This window comes from Alosa pseudoharengus, unplaced genomic scaffold (genome assembly GCF_046254945.1).
Source record: "Alosa pseudoharengus isolate Yale_2024_CS ecotype anadromous, Long Island Sound unplaced genomic scaffold, YU_APseudo_1.1 YU_APseudo_1.1_scf_1, whole genome shotgun sequence".
NCBI lineage: Eukaryota > Metazoa > Chordata > Actinopteri > Clupeiformes > Clupeidae > Alosa > Alosa pseudoharengus.
Window position 1 is genome coordinate 28,289,243 of NW_027468564.1, and position 20,798 is coordinate 28,310,040.

Here is a 20,798-nt window from a genome sequence, read left to right on the forward strand (position 1 = left end):
ACTATGAAAATATGCTGTATATAATTATTATTAGTAGTATTTTGTTGTGGTGGTGGGATTCCAGGAGATCATACAATTCATGATAAATACTCATTTCAGACAAACCATTTCTGACTCCTGTACAACCACAAGGGTGGGTGTACAAATATAAACTTTGTTGTGTACGTGATGAGTCCCCAAATATCAGAGTATTCACACCCGAGATAATACAACTCATGATAAAGACTGTGACGCTTTAAACTTACAGGATATCGATGGTCAGCATGTATGATTCCTTGGCTCCTGGGTACGTCACTGGGAACAGAAAGATCAACTTGAACAAAAAGCATTGAGGAAGTCATTGTCAGGCTCTTTGCACGAAAGGCTCTCAATGTGGCCAGGTGTAACACCCAACCGGGTCCGTGTAGACACTAATTACATTAACAAGTATAAGTATAAGTATATATACTCTTTTGATCCCGTGAGGGAAATTTGGTCTCTGCATTTATCCCAATCCATGAATTAGTGATAACAGACACAGCACACAGTGAACACACAGTGAGGTGAAGCACACACTAATTCTGGTGCAGTGAGCTGCCTGCAACAACAGCGGTGCTCGGGGAGCAGTGAGGGGTTAGGTGCCTTGCTCAAGGTCACTTCAGCCGTGGCCTACTGGTCGGGGTTCGAACCGGTAACCCTCCGGCTACAAGTCCGAAGCGCTAACCAGTAGGCCACGGCTTCCCCAATAGTGGCAGGTTTGGAATTGAGAGACAGAACTAGAGAATGGGAATAGTTCTGCTGGGGAGGAGGAGGATGAGAAGGAGGAGGAAGAGGCCCAAACAAATGCAGAACAAAATGCCCCCAAAAAGCTAAGACATTTAGGTGACAGTTCTTTAATAGAGCGACACTTAGTCCTACAGCACTGAGCAGGCCAACAAGCTTAACCAATGTGCAGCCCCTTATACAGCTCAACAGTCACCACCCTGCGAGGGCTAAGACTACCAACTTGAACAAAAAAGGATTGTCTGTGAAACAAGTCTCATATTATATGCATGATTTATCTGTATTAGCCTACATTATCACAGGACGGGCACTACAGTACCTACATTATCACACGATGGGCACTACCTACCCCATCACAGGATGGGCACTACCTACCCATTCACAGGATGGGCACCTACCCTATCACAGGATGGGCACTACCTACATTATCACAGGATGGGCACTACCTACCCTATCACAGGATGGGCACTACCTACCCTATCACAGGATGGGCACTACCTACCTTGCCTATCCTAACTGTGGTACGACATTAGCTGTATTTCTATGTGTATACGCATATTACCCCATCTAATATGCGTATACACATAGAATATAGAATATATATAAGTCCTTTTTCCGAATACTGTAGTTGAATTCCATTGCCTTGCACACAGGCTCGGTATAACATTATTGTCGGGCCCATTACCCAATGTGGATGTCACCCGAGGGACCTAACGGGAATGTCTTAAGAAGGTCCAATGCCAAACACTGCACAAGGACCAAAGGAGAACTTGCTCTAGACGTCAATAACATCCCACTAGTGAACATCTTACCACTGTCCTGCTTGTCCAGTTTCACCTTTAAGTCGAACGCTGTACACTCTGCAGTGACCTCCTCGGGCATGGCGTAGTAAAGCGTCATCACCTGGGAGACGAGCACAGGGGCAAACACAAATCAGTCAGTCAATCAGTCAGTCAATGTATTGTAAGAATCTGTACTGTACAGTAGGTCCGAGATAAAATCGCCCTCAACAGTAAGTCGACAATATTCAGTGGGTAATGTCTTGAGCACCAGGTTTAACAATGCTAGACATTCCGTCCCCTTTGGAATTACAACGTTATATCTGCATTCTGAGTAGTTCTGAGATATTAAGCTTCAAAGTTGTAGACCTATATATACCCATAGACCTATATTGATAAGTGGAACAAGCCTCTTTTGCTTTAATGTCCAAAAATGTTGTCACAGAATAATATATCAGTAACTACATTTTGACAACAATGTCAGATATAACCTTATAGTTCAGTGGGGTATACTACGAACATATCTAGACTACGACATATCTAGGCTATGTAGACATATCGAGCCTTCACAAAGCCTTGACTCAGGGGTATACGTTAAGTGATATTACGATAGCAGTTATGTGATATATTTGTCAAACTAGGCTTTCAGCTCAGATCTGTGTGCGTTCTCGGTGTTAGGATGACGTTGGCCAATCGTGAAACGTGGAGACGCACAAGACCGCCTATATAAAAAAAGAATTATGAGCGATAGTGTAATCTACACTGCGATCATTTTTAGTGTCTAGCCTATAACATCAAATAAATCAATTGTCATCAGCTGTTGTATGGAACGCACGTCCATAGTGGCATATTTGCACGCACAACACTATTAAAGCGCATTCGAGATCCAAAATGTTTGTAGAGGCAGAGCTCCACCTGTAAGATATATAACAGAATCCTACATGTGAGATAACTTCGTTTTTCAAGACAATTGATTGGTCAGTGGGTGGTAGATTACACGATTTCAGCTATAACTTAGCACATAACCTCCTCCCGACCAGGTTGTTGTTGTTGTTGTTGTTGATGATGATGATTTTATTTTACAAACAGGAACTTACAGACAACGTTGCTTCGCCTGTCCCAGTGGCATTGACCATTAGGTTCTGGTTCAAATCCATCTGCAGGCAATATGACGAAAATCACCACAAATATCTAAAATAATAATCAATAGCCATGTTCCTTTCAGCAAAAGTATCAACAAAATGAGCCTAAAGCCATAACCAAGACATGGAATATTTCCAGGCAGGATATGCAGGATTTTGACAAATTAGGTTATAAATGACAGATTTTAAAGTTGATAGATTAATTTTAGACTAGACGGTGGCTGGCAATCTCAAGCTATTGTGTTCATTGCATGAACATGCATCACATAAGTATGGTACCTTTCCTGAACGTGTTACGTAGGCGTTACTGTTATCTATGGTCCACTTGATGGGCGTGGAGCGTCCAGACACCTTGATCTCCACCTCTAGATTCTTCTGCTGCTGCTTCACCTGACTGCTGTACTCCGCTACGGCCTGGAACACCATGATGGTGGACTGGAGAGAGAGGAGGAGGGGTTTTATTGGGGTTTTACACACACACACACACACACACACACACACACACACACACACACACACACACAGCTTTGTACCTGTGTGGATCCATAGCCTCCTCCATAAAACTGTTGCTCATTCAGCCAGTGGACGATGGGTGCTGCCTTCTTAAACTCCTTGGCCTTCACCAGGGCCAGCAGGGCGTAGGCTGTGGCCTCCAGAGTGAAGAACTTGTTGCTCTTCACTGGCCAGTGAGTGCGATCTAAAAGAGGATGAACATCCAGGTCTCCTCAAGTAGCATTTTAGCTAATACTGACCGAAATTCAGAAATTAGGAAGCATGCACACAGATAATAGTTTGTTTGTTGATTGACAGTAGATTGATTGGTTGTTTGGTTAATTGTGGATTAACATATTACAACAATCTGAAAGAAAATTACTTTAAGTATGAATCTTCATACTATCAATTGTAATATATCATGCACATGGGGGGTGCCAGGTTGACCGTAGAGCACTGAGGAAACTGAAACTGAATGCCATTGCTGAGTTTCTGCCATAGTAGTTCAAGACAGTTGCTTTGAAGCTGGCATTGTAAAACTACGTTGAGTTGAGGCACCCACAAAATCTGTGACAGTCAAACTGTTCACTACAACCTGCAAATATCTCCTAACCAACCTTCAAAAGCGTGTTTCAAGAGGACTTCCTGGTTCAGTTTGCCGACATTGGCGAGGGCGTAGGAAACCATAGCAACAGCGTATGGATTGGAGAGAGTTTTGAGTCGGCCTTCCAGATAGTCAGTGGCTTTCTTTATACTCCCAGGAAGACTCTGTTGACAAAATCATCAAAATGCGACTTTGAGTAGTTTGGTTCCAAACCACAATATCTTCCCATTTAATTAATTAAAAAAACTTTTTTAACATTTTGTTTTCCAGGTAATACCAGTGTAACTGGGCGGTGGTAGTGTAGTGGTTAAGGAGCTGGGCTAGCGTGCAGTAGCCTGAAAGTTGTCGGTTCAATTCCCGGCTTCCACTGTTGTGCCCTTAAGCAAGGCACTTAACCCCGTTGCTCCGGGGACAATGTGATCCCTTGTAATATAGCTGACATATGTAAGTCACTTTGGTCAAGAAGTGTCTGCTAAATGTAATGTAATGTAATTTAATGTTTTCCAACATGAAGGTTGCAAATACCCAATATCCCCACAGTAGGCTATAGGCTAGCATAAAGCTATTTTCTATCATGCAGCTTGATTGCATCTGTCACTCAGGGCAAAGCCACATACATTAAACCTGTTGAGGTGTGAACTATTTTCCTAGTTCCTTCTAGACTTCTACGCAAATTATCTATAGTTTCAGTTCTGAGGGTAATTGTCGCATCATAGTGAACATTCTACTCACATATTTGTGACCGTACTCCTCAACCTGGATCATACACTCAACTGCATCATTGTGGGTAAATTTAGCATAATTTTTTAAATAAAATTTCGTAGAGTTGATTCATAGACTAGTATTGTTTTTCTCGGTCACTTTGGTATATTTCTCAGATCTAAATGTAATGTATTGTAATGTAATGTAACTGCAGGGGCTTTGTTGTTGTTTTGCTATATTTTCCTTTTGCTATGTTTTTTATTATTATTATTTACTTTGGTTTGTCTAGTTTATATTTATATTTTATTAGTTACATTACCTCTGTTAAGTGCACATGCACAGTAGAAAGACTTTCTATTTACTGGACCAGAGAGATGTCCGCCTTTGAATGTGAAAATCTGAGTGTGTGCTGTAGATGAGCGTATTACTCACAGTGACTGATTTACTGCAGAGCTCGCTGCCCTCCTGCATGGCGATCAGCACAAACGCCGTCATGGAAGCATCTGCGTCACTTCCTCTCACATCGCCCTGGAAACACATCCCACTTTGACCACACTGACATACAGAATTGCAAAAAGTCGGTACTCTTTATGGGTGTTGTGTGTAGGTTTTTTTTTTTCCTGTAAAATATTCACTTGTTGCGCATCATTAGCATTAATGAGGATTGAAGAAAGGCAGCAAAGCGAAAGAAAAAAAAACTGAAAATAATGCAAATAAGTCAAAAAATAAATAAAGTGCGTTCAAAACAACTCAAATTACATGTACAGCACCTTTTCTACTTCAGACACTATATAGTGTTGACAGTTCGCACAAAGTAATGGTCAATCTATCATCAGGATCCCATACCACCATCTCTGCATGGTACACGTTGAAAGTTTCCTTGAAGATGCCGTTTGGTTGCTGGGAGTTGAGCACCAACCATTTGAGGGCTTCACAGACCACTTTCTCTTCTATGCTGATGAGGTCACCGGCCATGGCAAAGACCTTAGCCACGTACGCTGTTAGCCTGTAGGGGTTGGTGGGGAGGGGAAAGACTTGTCATCATGAATCATCTTGAGTATCATGGAATCATTGTGACTCAACTCACCAAGCGCTGCCAGGTTTGTCTGCCCAAACTGCAAATGCCCCGTCTGGCTTACGGAAGGCCAACTCCTGCTGGTATCCTACAGAGATTAAAAGAAATGAATGAAAAGCAAAAATAATGTGACATACATTTCACACACACACACACACACACACACACACACACACACACACACACACACACACACACACACACAGAGACAGACACACAGATAGAGCTCTGTATCAATAGGACTTCCAATTGGCAATGACCCATCCATGTTAAGAGGCTGTTTGAGGCTTGAGTGAGCTTAGAAAAGTCCTCTCTCACTCTCTCTCTCCCCATGGCACCTCCCCTGCCCTGACTGTAATGTGGTAACGACTAAGATGACCTAACATTCTCTATGAGAAGCATACAGTATGAGTACAGGCTAAGATTTTAGATGAGTGGCAGGGATTTGTTTTAACGTGTGACTCACTTTCACCAGAACAAGCTCAATCTTTTAAGTTTGAACATTAGTCTGGGGAGTCTGCTCTGTATTTTCTACTGCACAAGAGGCGTGATCAACAGGCATAGTTCAAATGACTCTGTCAATCTGATCTGATCTGATCTCCAATCTGACCAACAAACCGGGTGACTTTCGCAGAGCGACGTGAAAACTCCGGGCTCTCCCGCTGTCGTCATCGTTTTAAACCTGCCAATAGCGCACCAGGTGGATAAGCCAGTTTGTGGTTGGCCCCCGTAAAAGTGTAACGAAAGCAGGAGAAAGAGATTTACAAGTTTCCAGCCTGAGCTGCAGGGCGGAATAGAAACCGCCGTCAAATCAGGCTGGGTTCACCAAGCCTAACTCATGTTGACTGATAGTGTGTGACTCACCTATGTTGATGTATTTGATAGTGTGTGACTCACCTATGTTGATGTATTTGATAGTGTGTGACTCACCCATCTTGATGTATTTGATGGCTGTGTCTCTCTTCTCCAGACCCACATTCTGCCACTGGTTGGTGGTGTCCAGGTAGTGGGTGGCGATGAGGGGTAGTGTCATGGTAATCATGTTCTGCTCTCCACAACCTCTGGGCTGCACAATGAGGGAACCCATTGAGTCTCCTGTGATGGCCTTCTCAATGGTCTGACTGATCTGATTGGCTGAATGAAAAACATCATATAGAATATATTAGAAATATTTATCATCCACTCCTGTGGAAAATTAGCCTAGGAATCTAGACGCACCCTAGCGGCAGCAAATTACATTTGCTGCCAGGGCTGGCTTGTGAGCTCGAAAAATGAAACTTCTATTAGGCCAATCAAATTGTGTATAGAGTCGTTAGGCGGGCTTAACATAATGATTGATGGCAGAGTTGCAACAGTTTGGCTTGAATTCCCTGCTACTTGAAAACAAAGAAGATGGATGTTGCTGTTGGCGAACAGTGTGACATGAGTTAAGCTTTTTTTTTAAGTTGGCAAAAGTTTGAACAAGCCAACTAGCTCCGCTGGTGGGAAACGCATAGGACTCATAGCGCTGTCCTAGATAGATAGATAGATACTTTATTGATCCCCAGGGGAAATTCAAGGTCTCAGTAGCATACAGACAACACACACACATTCACTAACAGCAGAAAAAGTAATTAAAAATATATAATATAAAAACACAACTAAGCAATAAGGACAGTAGAATATAAAGAATATACTAAATATACTAAAGTACAAATTATATGAACTAACACTTAATCTAAATCAATTCTAAAAACAGTATCCACATAGTGGTGATTAATCAATCAAGAGGCGCTTGCAATGACTGAGGCAGGCACTGAGCCTGTGATTCTCTGTGCATAGTAAGGTAAGGTGCTCTGTGAGAATGAGTGTCATGGTGATAGTGCAAATGAGTAAGTCCAACAGTGCAACAGTGCAAGAACAAAGTCTATATATCTATCTATATAACTATTTTAAGAAAAGTTATAAGTGTGGCCACAGTTCGGCTGTGGCATGGTGGGAGGGGTTATGCATATGTGCTAATGTGCTAATATAGCATGCAAACAGTGAGGCAGAAAGACAGTGGTAAAAAAGTGGCTAGTGGACAGACAGTATCCGAACATGGAGGGGGTGAAGAGGCAGACAGACTATGCAGAGAAGTCTATCTCTCCTCTTCCCTTAAGTGAAGCATTGAACAGTTCAATGGCCCTGGGGACAAATGACCTCCTCAGTCTGTCTGCTGTGCAAGGCAGTGAGCGAAGTCTTCAGCTGATCAGGCTCTTCTGCTTAACAATAGTGCTGTGGAGTGGGTGACACTAATTGTCCAAGATGTTGATCAGTTTGTTCAGGGTCCTTTTGTCAGATATTGAAGTGATGCACTCCAGTTCAGCTCCCACTACAGAGCCAGCTTTCCTTATCAGCCTGTCAATTCGCCCCGCATCCTTCTTCTTTGTGCTTCCTCCCCAGCATACCACTGCATAGAAGAGGACTCTGGCAACAACAGACTGGTAGAACATCCTGAGGAGCTTGCTGCACACATTGAAGGACCGCAGCCTCATCAGGAAGTACAGCCTGCTCTGGCCTTTCTTGTAGAGTGCATCATGGCTGACCAGTCCAGTTTATTGTCCAGGTGGAGAACCATACTTGACAACCGATTATCCCGCCCCTCAGACTGAGCACTGCGAACGGTGAGTGCCCAGACCCTACATTTTAATGTGGGTCTGGCTCGTCAGGCTAGTGGAAAATCATCTTTGGCCCCACAAACATATAGCCTTTAATGATACAGAACAGTGAATACAGTGATCGATCAGGAAGAGAGTGGGAGAGAGAGATAGGGTGGCATTTGGAAATGTTCCCCAGTCAAAACAGAATCTAGCCGGTCAAAAGTCTGTAGACTGCCTCTATTGCATTATGAATAGCACTTATGATAGCACCAAAGGTTTCCCCGGTTTCCTAGCAAAATCCTCAACCTGGCTCATTCAATCTGGTCCCCTAATTATCCCCCATTCATTAATTTCCTCTTTCTCTACCTCAAGTCAAGGTGGTGTGTGTTGAGCATCCTGGCACATAATGTCTGCCGTGCATCATCCAGGTTGACTGTACACATCGGTAGTGGTTAGTGAGGCTCCCCATTCACTGCACTGTGCTTTTGGGTTCCTTGGTTACGCTGTATATAAATGCTATAATTTTACCTGAGACTGTGAAGTAGGTGTTAGCAGGGGTGCCAGGGACCTGCTTGCGGGGTATTTGGTTGAGGATGTCCTCTACTTGAGCTCCGCCTGAGTAAGTCAAAGAAAAAAAGTATGTTTCAACATTCTTTTTTAAAATATACTTGGTTACACTTTACTTGATGGTACATAAGAGTGACATGACACTGTCACGAATGTGTCATAAACATTATAAACAAGTCATAAACATTTATGGCATAACGCTTCTGTCAAAGTGTCATTCGGTTTTTGTCATGACAAGTTAGGGTTAGTGTCTTACGGTTTTTGTCATGACAAGTTAGAGTTAGGGTTAGTGTTAGGGTTATGCCAGTTTAATGTCACTCTCATGTAGGTACCTTCAAGTAAAATTTTACCATATACTTTTTGGGCCGTTTGCCTAATTTGAAGGACAGTTAAAAGTATGCTTCAAGTACAGTATGAAAATAATACCTGAATGGAAACCTAGAATTAGCCCCCCACCTAAACCTAACCCTTAACTTTTTTTACACCTTAAAAATACTTTATGTATACTATAATAAACTAAAAGTGTGCTGGAAGTATATAACTAGTACGTCCACTAGTTTACTTATACAGTATAGTTCCAGTACTTGTGAGTTTACTGTTTTTATTTGTGGATGCTCCATCATGGACTTACCATGCTTAGATGGGTTCAGTACAACTTTCGCCACCTGCAACTCTGACCGCATGCCTTCTGCCTGAATAGGGACATTAATGACACTATATTTAAAACATCTCTATTTTTTCATTTTCATTTGTTTTATTTTCTTATTTTGTTTATTTTGTTATTAGCATGTAGTTATTTGTTTGGTTGTTTATCTATCTAAATGGTGCATATTTATCAATTTCTGAAACTCACCACCACCAGCAGGTCTTTCTTGACGCCATCAGTGATGACCTCATCGTACACGGCGGCCTTCACCTCGATGGTGTGCTTGCCCAGCTGCATGGGGATGATGACAAACGGAACTGCTCGTGATGTCATGGGGTCCATCTCAATAATAGTGCGCAACTTGCCTTTCTTGGTGGCCACGCTGCACACGTCTTTGGTCTCCATAATCTCCACACGTACCTGGGCAGAGACAGACTCAATGTGGCTTATGGCTAAGAGGAAAACTATTCTTACGGCTCTCCCATATGGCTAGTCTATACAGTATGAGCAGCTGCTGGATCTTTTGCGGACTTTTGCTCTATGGCTCTCTGTCATCACTGGTCACCATAAACTCTACACAAACCTGGCCAAAGATAGACTGAATGCATTTTATGGTTATGTGTATGAATGAATACCTAATATAAAACTAAGTTAGTAAATAAGTAAATTAATAGCTTTCAGTGTTTCCAAAAAAAATCAAAACTGACTGTTGCCAGCTTTTTAGAGTTCATGTATTATGAGCAATAATTCCATATTTTCCCAGACTTTCCAAACCTGAGCAAAAACCCTGACTTTGAATACATATTTTTAAGTCAGTTTTTTTTTCATATATAGTTTCCCACTTTATTTTAGATGATAACAAATGACTCTGAAGCACACATTTACCTTCATCATCATGTTAATGTAGTAATAGTTTCTTTTAGATGATAACAAATGACTCTGAAGCACCCGTTTACCTTCATCTTCATGTTAATGTAGTTGTAGAGGATGGCTTTGATTTCAATCTGCTCGTTACGTACAGCAGAGTAGGGCAGCTTCAGGTCAATGAAGAAGTCCTTCTTCACCACCATTTCATAGGGGTCTGCCACACAGATACCTTAAATACAATGGAATTACAATATATAACAACCTATAAGTTTGATGTAGTGTGTATGACACGCATGTATGAGGAAATTTGTCTCCATGGACAGTTTTTGTAATGAAGATGCTTAATTGTAGGAGGAAACCTAACATTGCTTATCCACCATAATGTGATCACTGTGTACAAAACACATCAGGGGAAGATGAACTTAACTTTCTATTATGGGCTGTAGGGGTTTGCACGGCGTGTCATCAGATTTGGACGTTGCCATATTAAATACTCGCCTCATTAGAAAGCATTAGGCACTAAATCCCTAACATCGCCAAGGAAAATGGTTAATTATTGCCGTGTTTTAGGTTGTACCAATAGGTCAGACTGAGAAAAACATCTGCTGTAGGTATCGACTTCCAAAAGTTATTAAAAAAAACAGGGAGAAAGGAGAATAATGCCAGAAGTTATCAGAGGAAGGGGGGCGCTTGTGGTTGAACTTGGTACTTCGTCTCCCTCACCCAAATCATATGGATCTGTGCTGCCAATAAACTGTAATTTCTCGAAACATTGCGCATTTTTTTGTGGTCCAAGTCCTGCCCTATATATGCCTTTGTATGTTAGACGCATTTTGATGAGCTTTTCTGTTGTTTAGACACGGCTACAATCACGTAAGATATCCAAACTGCATAATACTCCATTGTACTTAATTCACCGAGTATCGCCAATATGGCCGCGCGTTCTGGGTTACCATGGTTACCGGCCAGAACATGACGTCCGTGCAAACCCCTAATATGTATCAGATCACCCGTCCCCTATTTCCGCCTTTTTACATGTATGTGTCACTTAGTATTCATTTCTATACAAACCAAGATGGCGGATTCGTAAAGAAACGCAAGCATCCACACCAAAAGTGTATCTAAATTAGCTATGTACCAAAAATGACATTTTACCGTGACTCGAAGAGCTGTGAACAGTGTTGTAGGCCTAAGGCTGCATATGCTTGGAGCTCCAGTGGAATTTTGATTTGCAACGAGAATTTCTCGTTCTAATCGTTCATGTGCCATGTGAAAGTGCGGAAATAGGCACTCACCAGCCCAGCACTAAACTCTGAGCGTGGTAAAGAAAATCGGATATTTCAGGCAGTAAAAGCCCTGGTAAGATTTGGTTCAAATCTACATACCTATGGCTACTGAAAAATGTAAGGTTCATTTTATTTCGAAGTATTGAAAAAACATTGTTGTTTTAGAATTTTCGATCGAAAGGGGCGGTAGTTGGTGCTTTTACGATATTATATGTAAAGCGAGTATCTGTTTTTTAATGACAAATGAAAACTTTCAGCACTCTTAGACACCATTAAGCAGCCTGAGCAGATCCTCCAATAAGGTCTCTGATGAAGATAGAGACAGAGATGGACCCAAGTGACTCACCATGAGTCTTAGAGACACCGATGGACATGACCTGCCAGCTGGTGATGGAGTCCTTCATGAAACCCGTCTTAGTCAAGGTCGTGGTTGAGCTGTCAGAGAGAGAAAGACTTAAATATACTAAGCTATTCTAAATTTCAATTATTTACTTTTTCAGTACACATGCTTCAATTAATGAATGTGGGTCACTATGATAAAGCCAAAGTTGTTCAGGAGGAGGAGGAGAAGGATGACAATGATGATGACAAAGTTGATTCTTCTTATTATTGTAGTAGTTGTTGTTGTATTCTATCAGTGATCTGGCACTGATACTTCAGGAAATGCATCTCTAGTTGTAGTAGTTGTTGTGATCTGAGCTGGTCTGTCTCTCACCAGCGTTTGTTCTCTGCAGGGCACTCAGGAAGGTCTTCTTCCTCCCACAGCCAGCTCTCTGGGAACTCTGACCTGGAACTGATCTCCTCCGACTCAACATAAAAGTCATCATCGTCGTCTTGCTCTTCAGCCAGGTGTCCAGATTCAGGAGCACAATTAAATTCAATTTAATTTAATTTAATCATTCATATGGCAACATTAGCAATACATTTTCTCAAAGTACTCGACAGACCTAAGACCTACAGTAAATCTCTTTCAGCAAGCACGAGACAGAGAGGCAAGCAAAGACAAACAGCAGAGGCAAACAGTTTCCTATCTGTCTATATAATATCCTATCCGCATAAAGGCAAAACCTCCAAAAATATACTTTATTTACTATTAATTCTCTCTCTCTCTCTCTCTCTCTCTCTCTCTCTCTCTCTCTCTCTCTCTTATATATAAACATCCCAGCACCCATAAGTGCTCAAGTAATTTAATACTTAAAAGTATTACAGTAATGCAAATATTCCCTGAGACATGAAATTGCATGGACACAGGCCTTGTGTTCAGTAGCGACCCATGGTGTCTCACCATCTGTGGGAGGGGGCAGCTCCACAGGCACTTCCACAGGCTGTCTTGCTTGGGGGGCCACTTCTATAGCCATCGTCTTTGCGAACATAAGGAAGTCCCTTTCCCTGGCCACAGGCCTCCTCACCAGCTTAAACACCACTTCCTGACTTTCCTTTATCAGTATTGGCCTCTTTGGAGGCCGTGTGCATGTGGTGCCTGGAAAGAGTCAAAAGAGAGGAAGATGAAGAGAAAGAAGAAAAAGACAAGGAATGTTATCAGCGCTATATCAGCAGTGGACAGAAGTTAAGCTAAGCGTTCGGGTGTAAACGTTAGTATATCAGCAGTGGACAGAAGTTAAGCTAAGCGTTCGGGTGTAAACGTTAGTATATCAGCAGTGGACAGAAGTTAAGCTAAGCGTTCGGGTGTAAACGTTAGTATATCAGCAGTGGACAGAAGTTAAGCTAAGCGTTCGGGTGTAAACGTTAGTATATCAGCAGTGGACAGTAGTTAACCTAAGCGTTCGGGTGTAAACGTTAGTATATCAGCAGTGGAGAGAAGTTAACCTAAGCGTTCGGGTGTAAACGTTAGTATATCAGCAGTAGACAGAAGTTAAGCTAAGCGTTCGGGTGTAAACGTTAGTATATCAGCAGTGGACAGTAGTTAACCTAAGCGTTCGGGTGTAAACGTTAGTATATCAGCAGTGGACAGAAGTTAACCTAAGCGTTCGGGTGTAAACGTTAGTATATCAGCAGTGGACAGAAGTTAAGCTAAGCGTTCGGGTGTAAACGTTAGTATATCAGCAGTGGACAGAAGTTAAGCTAAGCGTTCGGGTGTAAACGTTAGTATATCAGCAGTGGACAGAATTTAACCTAAGCGTTCGGGTGTAAACATTAGTATATCAGCAGTCGACAGTTAGTTAACCTAAGTGTTCGGGTAAATGTTAGTATATCAGCAGTGGACAGTTAGTTAACCTAAGCGTTCAGGTGTAAATGTTGGTATATCAGCAGTGGACAGTAGTTAACCTAAGCGTTTGGGTGTAAACGTTAGTATATCAGTAGTGGACAGAAGTATATCTGAGTGGTCAGATGTGAATGTTAGTATATCAACAGTGTAGTTAACCTGAGTGTTTAGGTGTGAGTGTTAGTACATTGGCAGTGGACAGTAGTTTACCTGAACGTTCAGGTGTGAATGTTACTATATCGCCAGTGGACAGTAGTATACCTGAGCATTCAGGTGTGAATGTTAATATGTCATTAGTATATCGCAAGTGGACAGTAGTATACCTGAGCATTCAGGAGTGAATGTTAGTATGTCATTAGTATATGGCCAGTGGACAGTCGTTTACCTGAGCGCTCATATGTGCTCCTGTAAGAGCTGGTCTGGAAGACTAAACCGGCATCGTAGAACACCCACATGCTGTCCTGACCACTGCCAGACGTACAACCTGTGTCATGCTTCTCAACTACGTCCCAGATCTGATGAAAATCAGGAAGTAAATAAATGATCTCTCTCTATCTCTCTCTCTCTCTCTCTGTATGTGTGTGTGTGTGTGTGTGTGTGTGTGTGTGAGTGTGTGTGAGTGTGAGTCTTTGTTGTCTCGGACTTGATTCCCTTATCTGTGACCACCATTGCAACACTAGGTGCAGATGATACACAAATACTGACTATCTATGTGTTAAGAGGACAAAATGTTGGTACCTTGCTCTGGGTGAGTCTGTGCTTGTTGTTGAGGACGTAGACTCCCTTATCCACGGCCACCAGACCCACTCTGGCTCCTGGATCTCCAGTGATCTTCAGGCTGAAGTGCTGACGGGGCGAATACACATTACCAGGGCGAGAGCCTTCCATTTTCAGCTGAGGACAGGGAGCAGGAGAAAGAAAGCAATGCAAATGCCTGTTGGTATGAGTGACCACACAAACTGACTACGCATACAGGTGTATCTAAAAAAAATGATATAGTGGAAAAGCCAATTGCCCTGCCCAGACAGAAGCCATAAATAGCAAATGGAAGTTCAAAACTGGTAATATCCAATAGAACATAAGTTGATACAAAAAATTTATCACAACTTTAAATGATAATATAATGTGTGCTACTATGGATTTATAACAAGTTATAAGGCAGATGCATGCAGGCTCAGGAAACCATTGCCAGTGTTTTGACTTTACTAGCTGATAAAACTCATTTCAGGTCAAACAGTTCTGTGTAGGCTAATACGTTGGACTGATATTAACTGAGTCAGACACGAAAGAGTACGTGAGAGAGTGGGTTGTTCTGTCTCAAGGACATTATTAGGTATTAAAGGACATTACTGAGTATTAAACAGCAATACTTGCAAGTATACATGGCAGCAATACATGTAACCTGCATTGTGATTAACCGTGCGGTTCAGCCCTGCACTCGCCCAGACTCAAACCCGCAGACAGCAGAACCTTGGACTGGTAGTCAAGCATGCCAGCAATTGAGCTAAAAGTCCGGGTTGCTAGCGCTGTCACTAGCACGACTCTTAGCAATATGCTAGTTATAGCGTATTGGATCTTGAAATATTTACAAGAATCCATATTGAATATGCATGACATTTGATCCAATATTAGTTATGCAGATGTATAATCCACCTATTGAATTAAAATAGAAATTGCAAAGATTTATAATCTTTTGTAAGTATTCCATATTTAGTGTAGTCATTTCACATCAGAACCCCTGAAGTATAATCCAAATACAAACGTTCATTTGTTACCTTTCATTTGAGTCCAGGATTATGCTTCTACACAGAGGGGTTCACATGCAGTAAGCATTTGATTGTCAGTATGCATTTTGGATAACCAAAAGTCCTCTGGGGAGTTTCCATAGGGCATTTTACAAAACGCATGAGCAGTATTCATTCTATATTGATCTACTTTTGCACACAGCTTCACAAGACCTGATGCTAGGGCTTAGTTGTGTTTCTAAGCCATATCAAGAGGGCTGAAATGTGGTCAGTTCAGAGATGCTTGTTATCCGGCAGAATGAACAAACAATATTCTAGCCTCTGTAACTCTGTGTCAGTACATCACACAGTTTTTCTGATTGTTTTCCAAGAAACAACAGTGTTTTCCAAAGAGGTCAAGTATTTGATTATAAGCCAAAGTATGTAGGAGCAATGACCTCCTAAGTAGATGATGTGCAATGTCGGGAAAAAAACTCAAAATGGGGCGTATGTATAAGTATTTAAGGCATCTGGAGGAAGGTTTACACAATGTACATACTGCACAGATATGGACCAGCTGGCTGTCGTTACACAAGGTCCATTTACTTCACTATATTTTTTGATTACACACAAGAGGCTGATATCAGGATGGGAGAAGAGAACCAGTGGCTCAACTGTTAAACAATATGAAGATCGATGAAGGTTCAACACCTAGGAACCACATTATTTTGAAAAAAAAATGTTCCAACAAAACTGTTTGAACAGTGTTTCAAATTCGTTTCAACAACATTCTCTGCTAAAATAATACATATAGGAAAACACAATAAGGATAAAATATATTTACTGTTCCCATGCAGGTGTCCTTCACGTCCACCCAGACTGAGTCGGACACCACTTCAGTAGAGCCCACATGGTAGTACGCCACGATACGGAAGGAGGGGACCATGTCCTTGGTCACTGGTAAGGACAACGTCACTAGAGTCTGACCCTGTCTCTTGAACCTCTCAGCTTGCACAAGTTGTCCTTTGTTCAGGATCTGTCAAAAATCAATAATCATCAAGAATCTCCATGAAGTGCTCTGTTCACTGGGTGTTTGACTAGTATCACTATCACTGAGTAATCATTCTATGTTGTTTTATGTCTTTTAATTATTACTTTTTAAACAATAGTTTAAAAAACACTTTTAAACTATTGCCATTTACTTTAATGCTTTTTTGTACCGGTACTATTACCTTATGTTCTCATTTATACTCTTTACTTTTGAAACTGTTCTTTGACTACTACTGGCCTTCTATGCTTTTATTAGGCTAGCTATTACTGTTTGCTTGTGTTTATGTAAAACACATTGAATGACCTCTCTGTATGAAATGAGCTATATATATATCTATATATAAATAAACTTGACTTGACAATAGTCACATTTCCTTTAAAACCAGTGCTTCAGTGTGCAACATAGTCAAGGACACTCACCAGATAGGTTAACTCTTGGTTCTGGGTGCTACTCCCTCCGGCCAGCTGGAAGTTGACTTTGAACTGATCACCAACGGTCAACTCTTTTGCGCCGACATCAATGTGTAGGTAGTTGTCAGAGGGTGTTTCGTAGGCATTAACGGTGAGGCTTTTTTGAGCCTGTTGAGCTCCTTGGAGACGCGGGTCTTTTGTTGTTACCTCAAGGGAAAAAAATAACCAAAAACTTATGTTAACTTAACAAAATTTAGCAGGCAAAAGCCACATGTAGAATAGGGAGTACATGGAGAACTAAAGCACAGAAGATTAAGCCTTAGGTGTGGGTTTTTGAACATTCTAACATAAGATTCTATTCTGTTTGGCAACAATTGAAGGTTCTAAAATTCTATGTTGAATTTAATGAACCCAGATATTCTTTAGAACGTTCATTTTCCAACATTCCCGTCACACCGGTGTGACAGTAAGAAAGAAGGAGAAGTTCAAGAACGTTATGGGAAAAGACTGGAAGGAAGAGAAAAAGAAAAATGACTGTGGCATCCAGGAGCGGCTCATGACGGCCAAGAAGCGATTCAAGAGCCAGGGAGCAGGGGAGCTTCTCAAGGGGCCGGGACACGAGAGGGATGTTTGGAAGGGGAAGCCTCTGGTTCAAGAACAACCGGCCAAGTCAATGAATGGCTATCAAAACATCTTGCCAAAAGACTGCATTTTTGTAAATTAGCTATCTGGCAAACACTGGTACATTTGCTGAAATGTTCATTAATATGTGTTGTTCTTAAAAATAAATGGTTGGAATTGAATAAAAAAATTATGTAATTAGAGAGAGGACCACATAAGATTAAACAAATCGAAGGAGAGCAGTGGAGTCAAATGATACATACTTATGGTGATCTCAGGCAGGAGGAAATTATATACCAGTAGGAAAAAAAGCTATATAAATAAACAATACTTAAATCTTAGATTTACTCGTAACATTGCATGAGGAAATGAAAAATGAAAGAAAAAAGCAAAGCAGGAGTAATATTTACAGTATTTTCACACTAATAGTAGATCACCATGCCAACAGTGATAAATAATAATAATAATAATAATAATCATACAATAACAGTTTGTGCTACCAGTCATATGTAAATATAATCATACTCACACTTATGGACAGAGATCGGGCTCTGACCATTGTGTTGATGGTGACCCTGGCCATACCGTCGGAGTGCGTCATCCCACTCACCACCGGCCCCTCACTCTTCACCTCCACCGAGACGCTACCTGCTGGTGAGCCGTCGGGGTTGGTCACAAACACCTGGAAGGGGTCATCAGACATTTATCCAGTGAGATAAAACACACACACACAAATACCTGGAAAGGGTCATCAGACATTTATCCAGTGAGGTGAACAGGAAGCGTACTGTAGCTCTATGGTGTCAAAAAAGAAACGTGTGGTAACCCCCACCCACACACAAACACACACACACACACACATACCGAGACAGCAAATGGCATCCCAGGTTTGAAGTACTTGGCCATTTTCTTGAAGTGAATGGTGTAAGGAGACTTGACGATCTGGATGCCCCGTTTCTCAGCCTCCACCATTTCACTGCCTATGAAAGACATATGACAGTGATGAGCAGTGATGACCTTACTGTTCTGTACTGACCCTAGGCAGATGGGTCAGGCCCTTGAGTCGTGGATCTGCTCGAGGTTTCTTCTTACATGTGTCTCCAGTTCTAGGGAGTTTTTTCTCGCCCCTGTTACTCATGGGCCTTCTCTGATTGTTTAACACTCTGTAAAGCACCATGAGACATGTGCAATGTTTTGGCACTCTATACGTGAAATTAAATTGAAAATTGAAAATTCAAATTGAAATTGATGACACACCGCAAGCTTTTAACCCAGCCTTGTGAAAAAGAATCTAAACAAATTCTCCAACATAGATAGATAGATAGATAGATACTTTATTGATCCCCAAGGGGAAATTCAAGAGCATACATCTGCTATGACATAACATCTGCTATGCTTAAACAAATCACACAGAATACCAATAGTCACTGTCAGGATCTGGCCCGGACCGTTGGGTTTGTGCCACCCTGGTGGCCATTTTGTGTATTGTCCTGTGTTTGTTTTTGCCTGTTCCCCATGTGCTTTGTGTTACCTGCCTGCCACCTATCTTTGTCTCCGCCCCATCTCCTTATTTGGTCTGTGCTTCCTGTCTTGTTTATTTTCCCTCCATTTCTGCCTCCTCACCTGTTCCCTGTTATTGTCTCGTTGGTTTCGTCCAGTCCTCTGTCTTTCTGTTAATTGGTATGTGTATTTCTACCCTCCTGTTTCTCTGTTGCCTGTCGGATCGTCTCTCTGTTTCTCCTTGTCTAGCCCAAGTCCTGTTTGTTGTAAGTAATAGGGATGGGCAGAACGAGGCTTTGTGAAACAACGAAACGTTCGAAGCAATTGCGCCGGAATGTGTTGAGGTTTCGAAACAATCCTACACATGTAACTCCATGGGGACATCTAGTGGCCAGTTTTGCTAACCATTTTGACCGTGAAGCACAACTGGAAAAATAAACAACACATTTTTTGTATGTCAACATACATTTTTATTTAGGAATAACAGTTGTTCTGCCGTCTTGGCATTTAATCTGTTTCTTGTTTTTGAATAAACCTCCCCAGCCTTGGAAAAAATTATTTCACAAGGCACACTTTTTTGCCATCACAGTTAGGTTTGGATAAACCACTCTCCTCTCCTGCCAGTATTTCAAAGGGTCAGCTGTTCTTGAAATAAATGCATCAGTCATATATTTTTTTTACTTCTGCTACTATCTAAATATTAACGTCACTAGACTATATCTATCTAAACTATCGCTCACTGTCTGTCTCTAGCCTGTCAATTAATCTATATCACTAACCTATCAATCACAAGAATGCACTATAAATCGCTATATCTCTATATGTCTCTATGTCGCTATATCTCTCAAAATCTCTCTCCTCACAAAAAACCCACAAAGATAGGATGTGTTTGAATGACTTTTAAGCATTCTGGGACTTTAATTTAGATCAAACAGGTGTTTACTCGGGTAATTGGCTCGCGCGGCAAGTGTGCCACCTGTCCAAACCAAATTGAAACACCACGAAGCCTCACTAAGCCATGGTCACGTGACATGGGCGTTTTAAACCACACTTTGAAACACTGTTCGAAACACTTGCGTTTCGGAAGCTCGACACTGTTTCGAAACGTCAGCTTCGAGCGTCACATCCCTACCTGTTGGAGTCTTGCACTTGGGTCCTCCTGCACAACCCTGACAGTCACAGGATGGAGACGATGGAAGGCTATATGGTCATTAACGTACATTTCAATTTTTCCACACATGAATAACTGAAATTGAATTATACTATTTACACAAGTAGCCTATAGTAGATGTAACCTGGCTGACTCTCAATTGAGAAAAAGACCTAGAAAAAGTTTGCCTAACAAAAAGCTGCAAAGCTGCCATCTTCTCCGATGTAAGGAGATCCAGATCTCGCTATATGAGCAAAAATGGTACCCGGATCTCCCTATAGGGGCAAAAAAGGTACCCGGAACTCCTTATATGGCCAAAGATGGGAGCTTTTGGGGCTTTTTTGTAGGTGAACTTCAGAGGTCTATTGTTCTGGACACTGCCAGTTCATTTTCAATTTCCGATGGGCATAAGTAGCAATGAAACTAAGGAGGTAAATTGGTATATTACACATGTTTTTTTTACAGTTTTTGCCAATTGCTTACACACTAAAATTCAATGCTTAGACCAAAGCCTCTACCTAAACTTCTTGTAGCATACTTTAAACACTGTGCAACCATAGCTTAAACACATTTTC

General features: G+C 41.5%; 1 protein-coding gene across 2 annotated transcripts in view; it reads right to left on the reverse strand.

The window, feature by feature from the left end:
• Positions 1-20,798, reverse strand: part of LOC143124521 (complement C3-like) — a 34,834-nt gene that overhangs the window by 6,570 nt on the left and 7,466 nt on the right. Inside the window, exons 1-24 of one of the 2 annotated variants that reach the window (XM_076286134.1) lie at positions 20,206-20,269; positions 18,438-18,553; positions 18,103-18,255; positions 16,962-17,159; positions 16,336-16,527; positions 14,506-14,661; positions 14,153-14,282; positions 12,829-13,023; positions 12,259-12,382; positions 11,890-11,978; positions 10,347-10,486; positions 9,598-9,810; positions 9,376-9,436; positions 8,706-8,792; positions 6,487-6,690; positions 5,569-5,644; positions 5,328-5,487; positions 4,914-5,009; positions 3,793-3,943; positions 3,217-3,380; positions 2,963-3,118; positions 2,639-2,698; positions 1,575-1,665; positions 246-294 (exon numbers count right to left, since the gene is read on the reverse strand). In XM_076286134.1, coding sequence (XP_076142249.1) covers positions 246-294; positions 1,575-1,665; positions 2,639-2,698; positions 2,963-3,118; positions 3,217-3,380; positions 3,793-3,943; positions 4,914-5,009; positions 5,328-5,487; positions 5,569-5,644; positions 6,487-6,690; positions 8,706-8,792; positions 9,376-9,436; positions 9,598-9,810; positions 10,347-10,486; positions 11,890-11,978; positions 12,259-12,382; positions 12,829-13,023; positions 14,153-14,282; positions 14,506-14,661; positions 16,336-16,527; positions 16,962-17,159; positions 18,103-18,255; positions 18,438-18,545 — 3,053 coding nt within the window. In that variant the 5' untranslated portion in view covers positions 18,546-18,553; positions 20,206-20,269. Of the gene's footprint in view, positions 1-245; positions 295-1,574; positions 1,666-2,638; positions 2,699-2,962; positions 3,119-3,216; positions 3,381-3,792; positions 3,944-4,913; positions 5,010-5,327; positions 5,488-5,568; positions 5,645-6,486; positions 6,691-8,705; positions 8,793-9,375; positions 9,437-9,597; positions 9,811-10,346; positions 10,487-11,889; positions 11,979-12,258; positions 12,383-12,828; positions 13,024-14,152; positions 14,283-14,505; positions 14,662-16,335; positions 16,528-16,961; positions 17,160-18,102; positions 18,256-18,437; positions 18,554-20,205; positions 20,270-20,798 lie in introns of those variants that run through there. The other variant, XM_076286125.1, reaches the window with a different exon arrangement.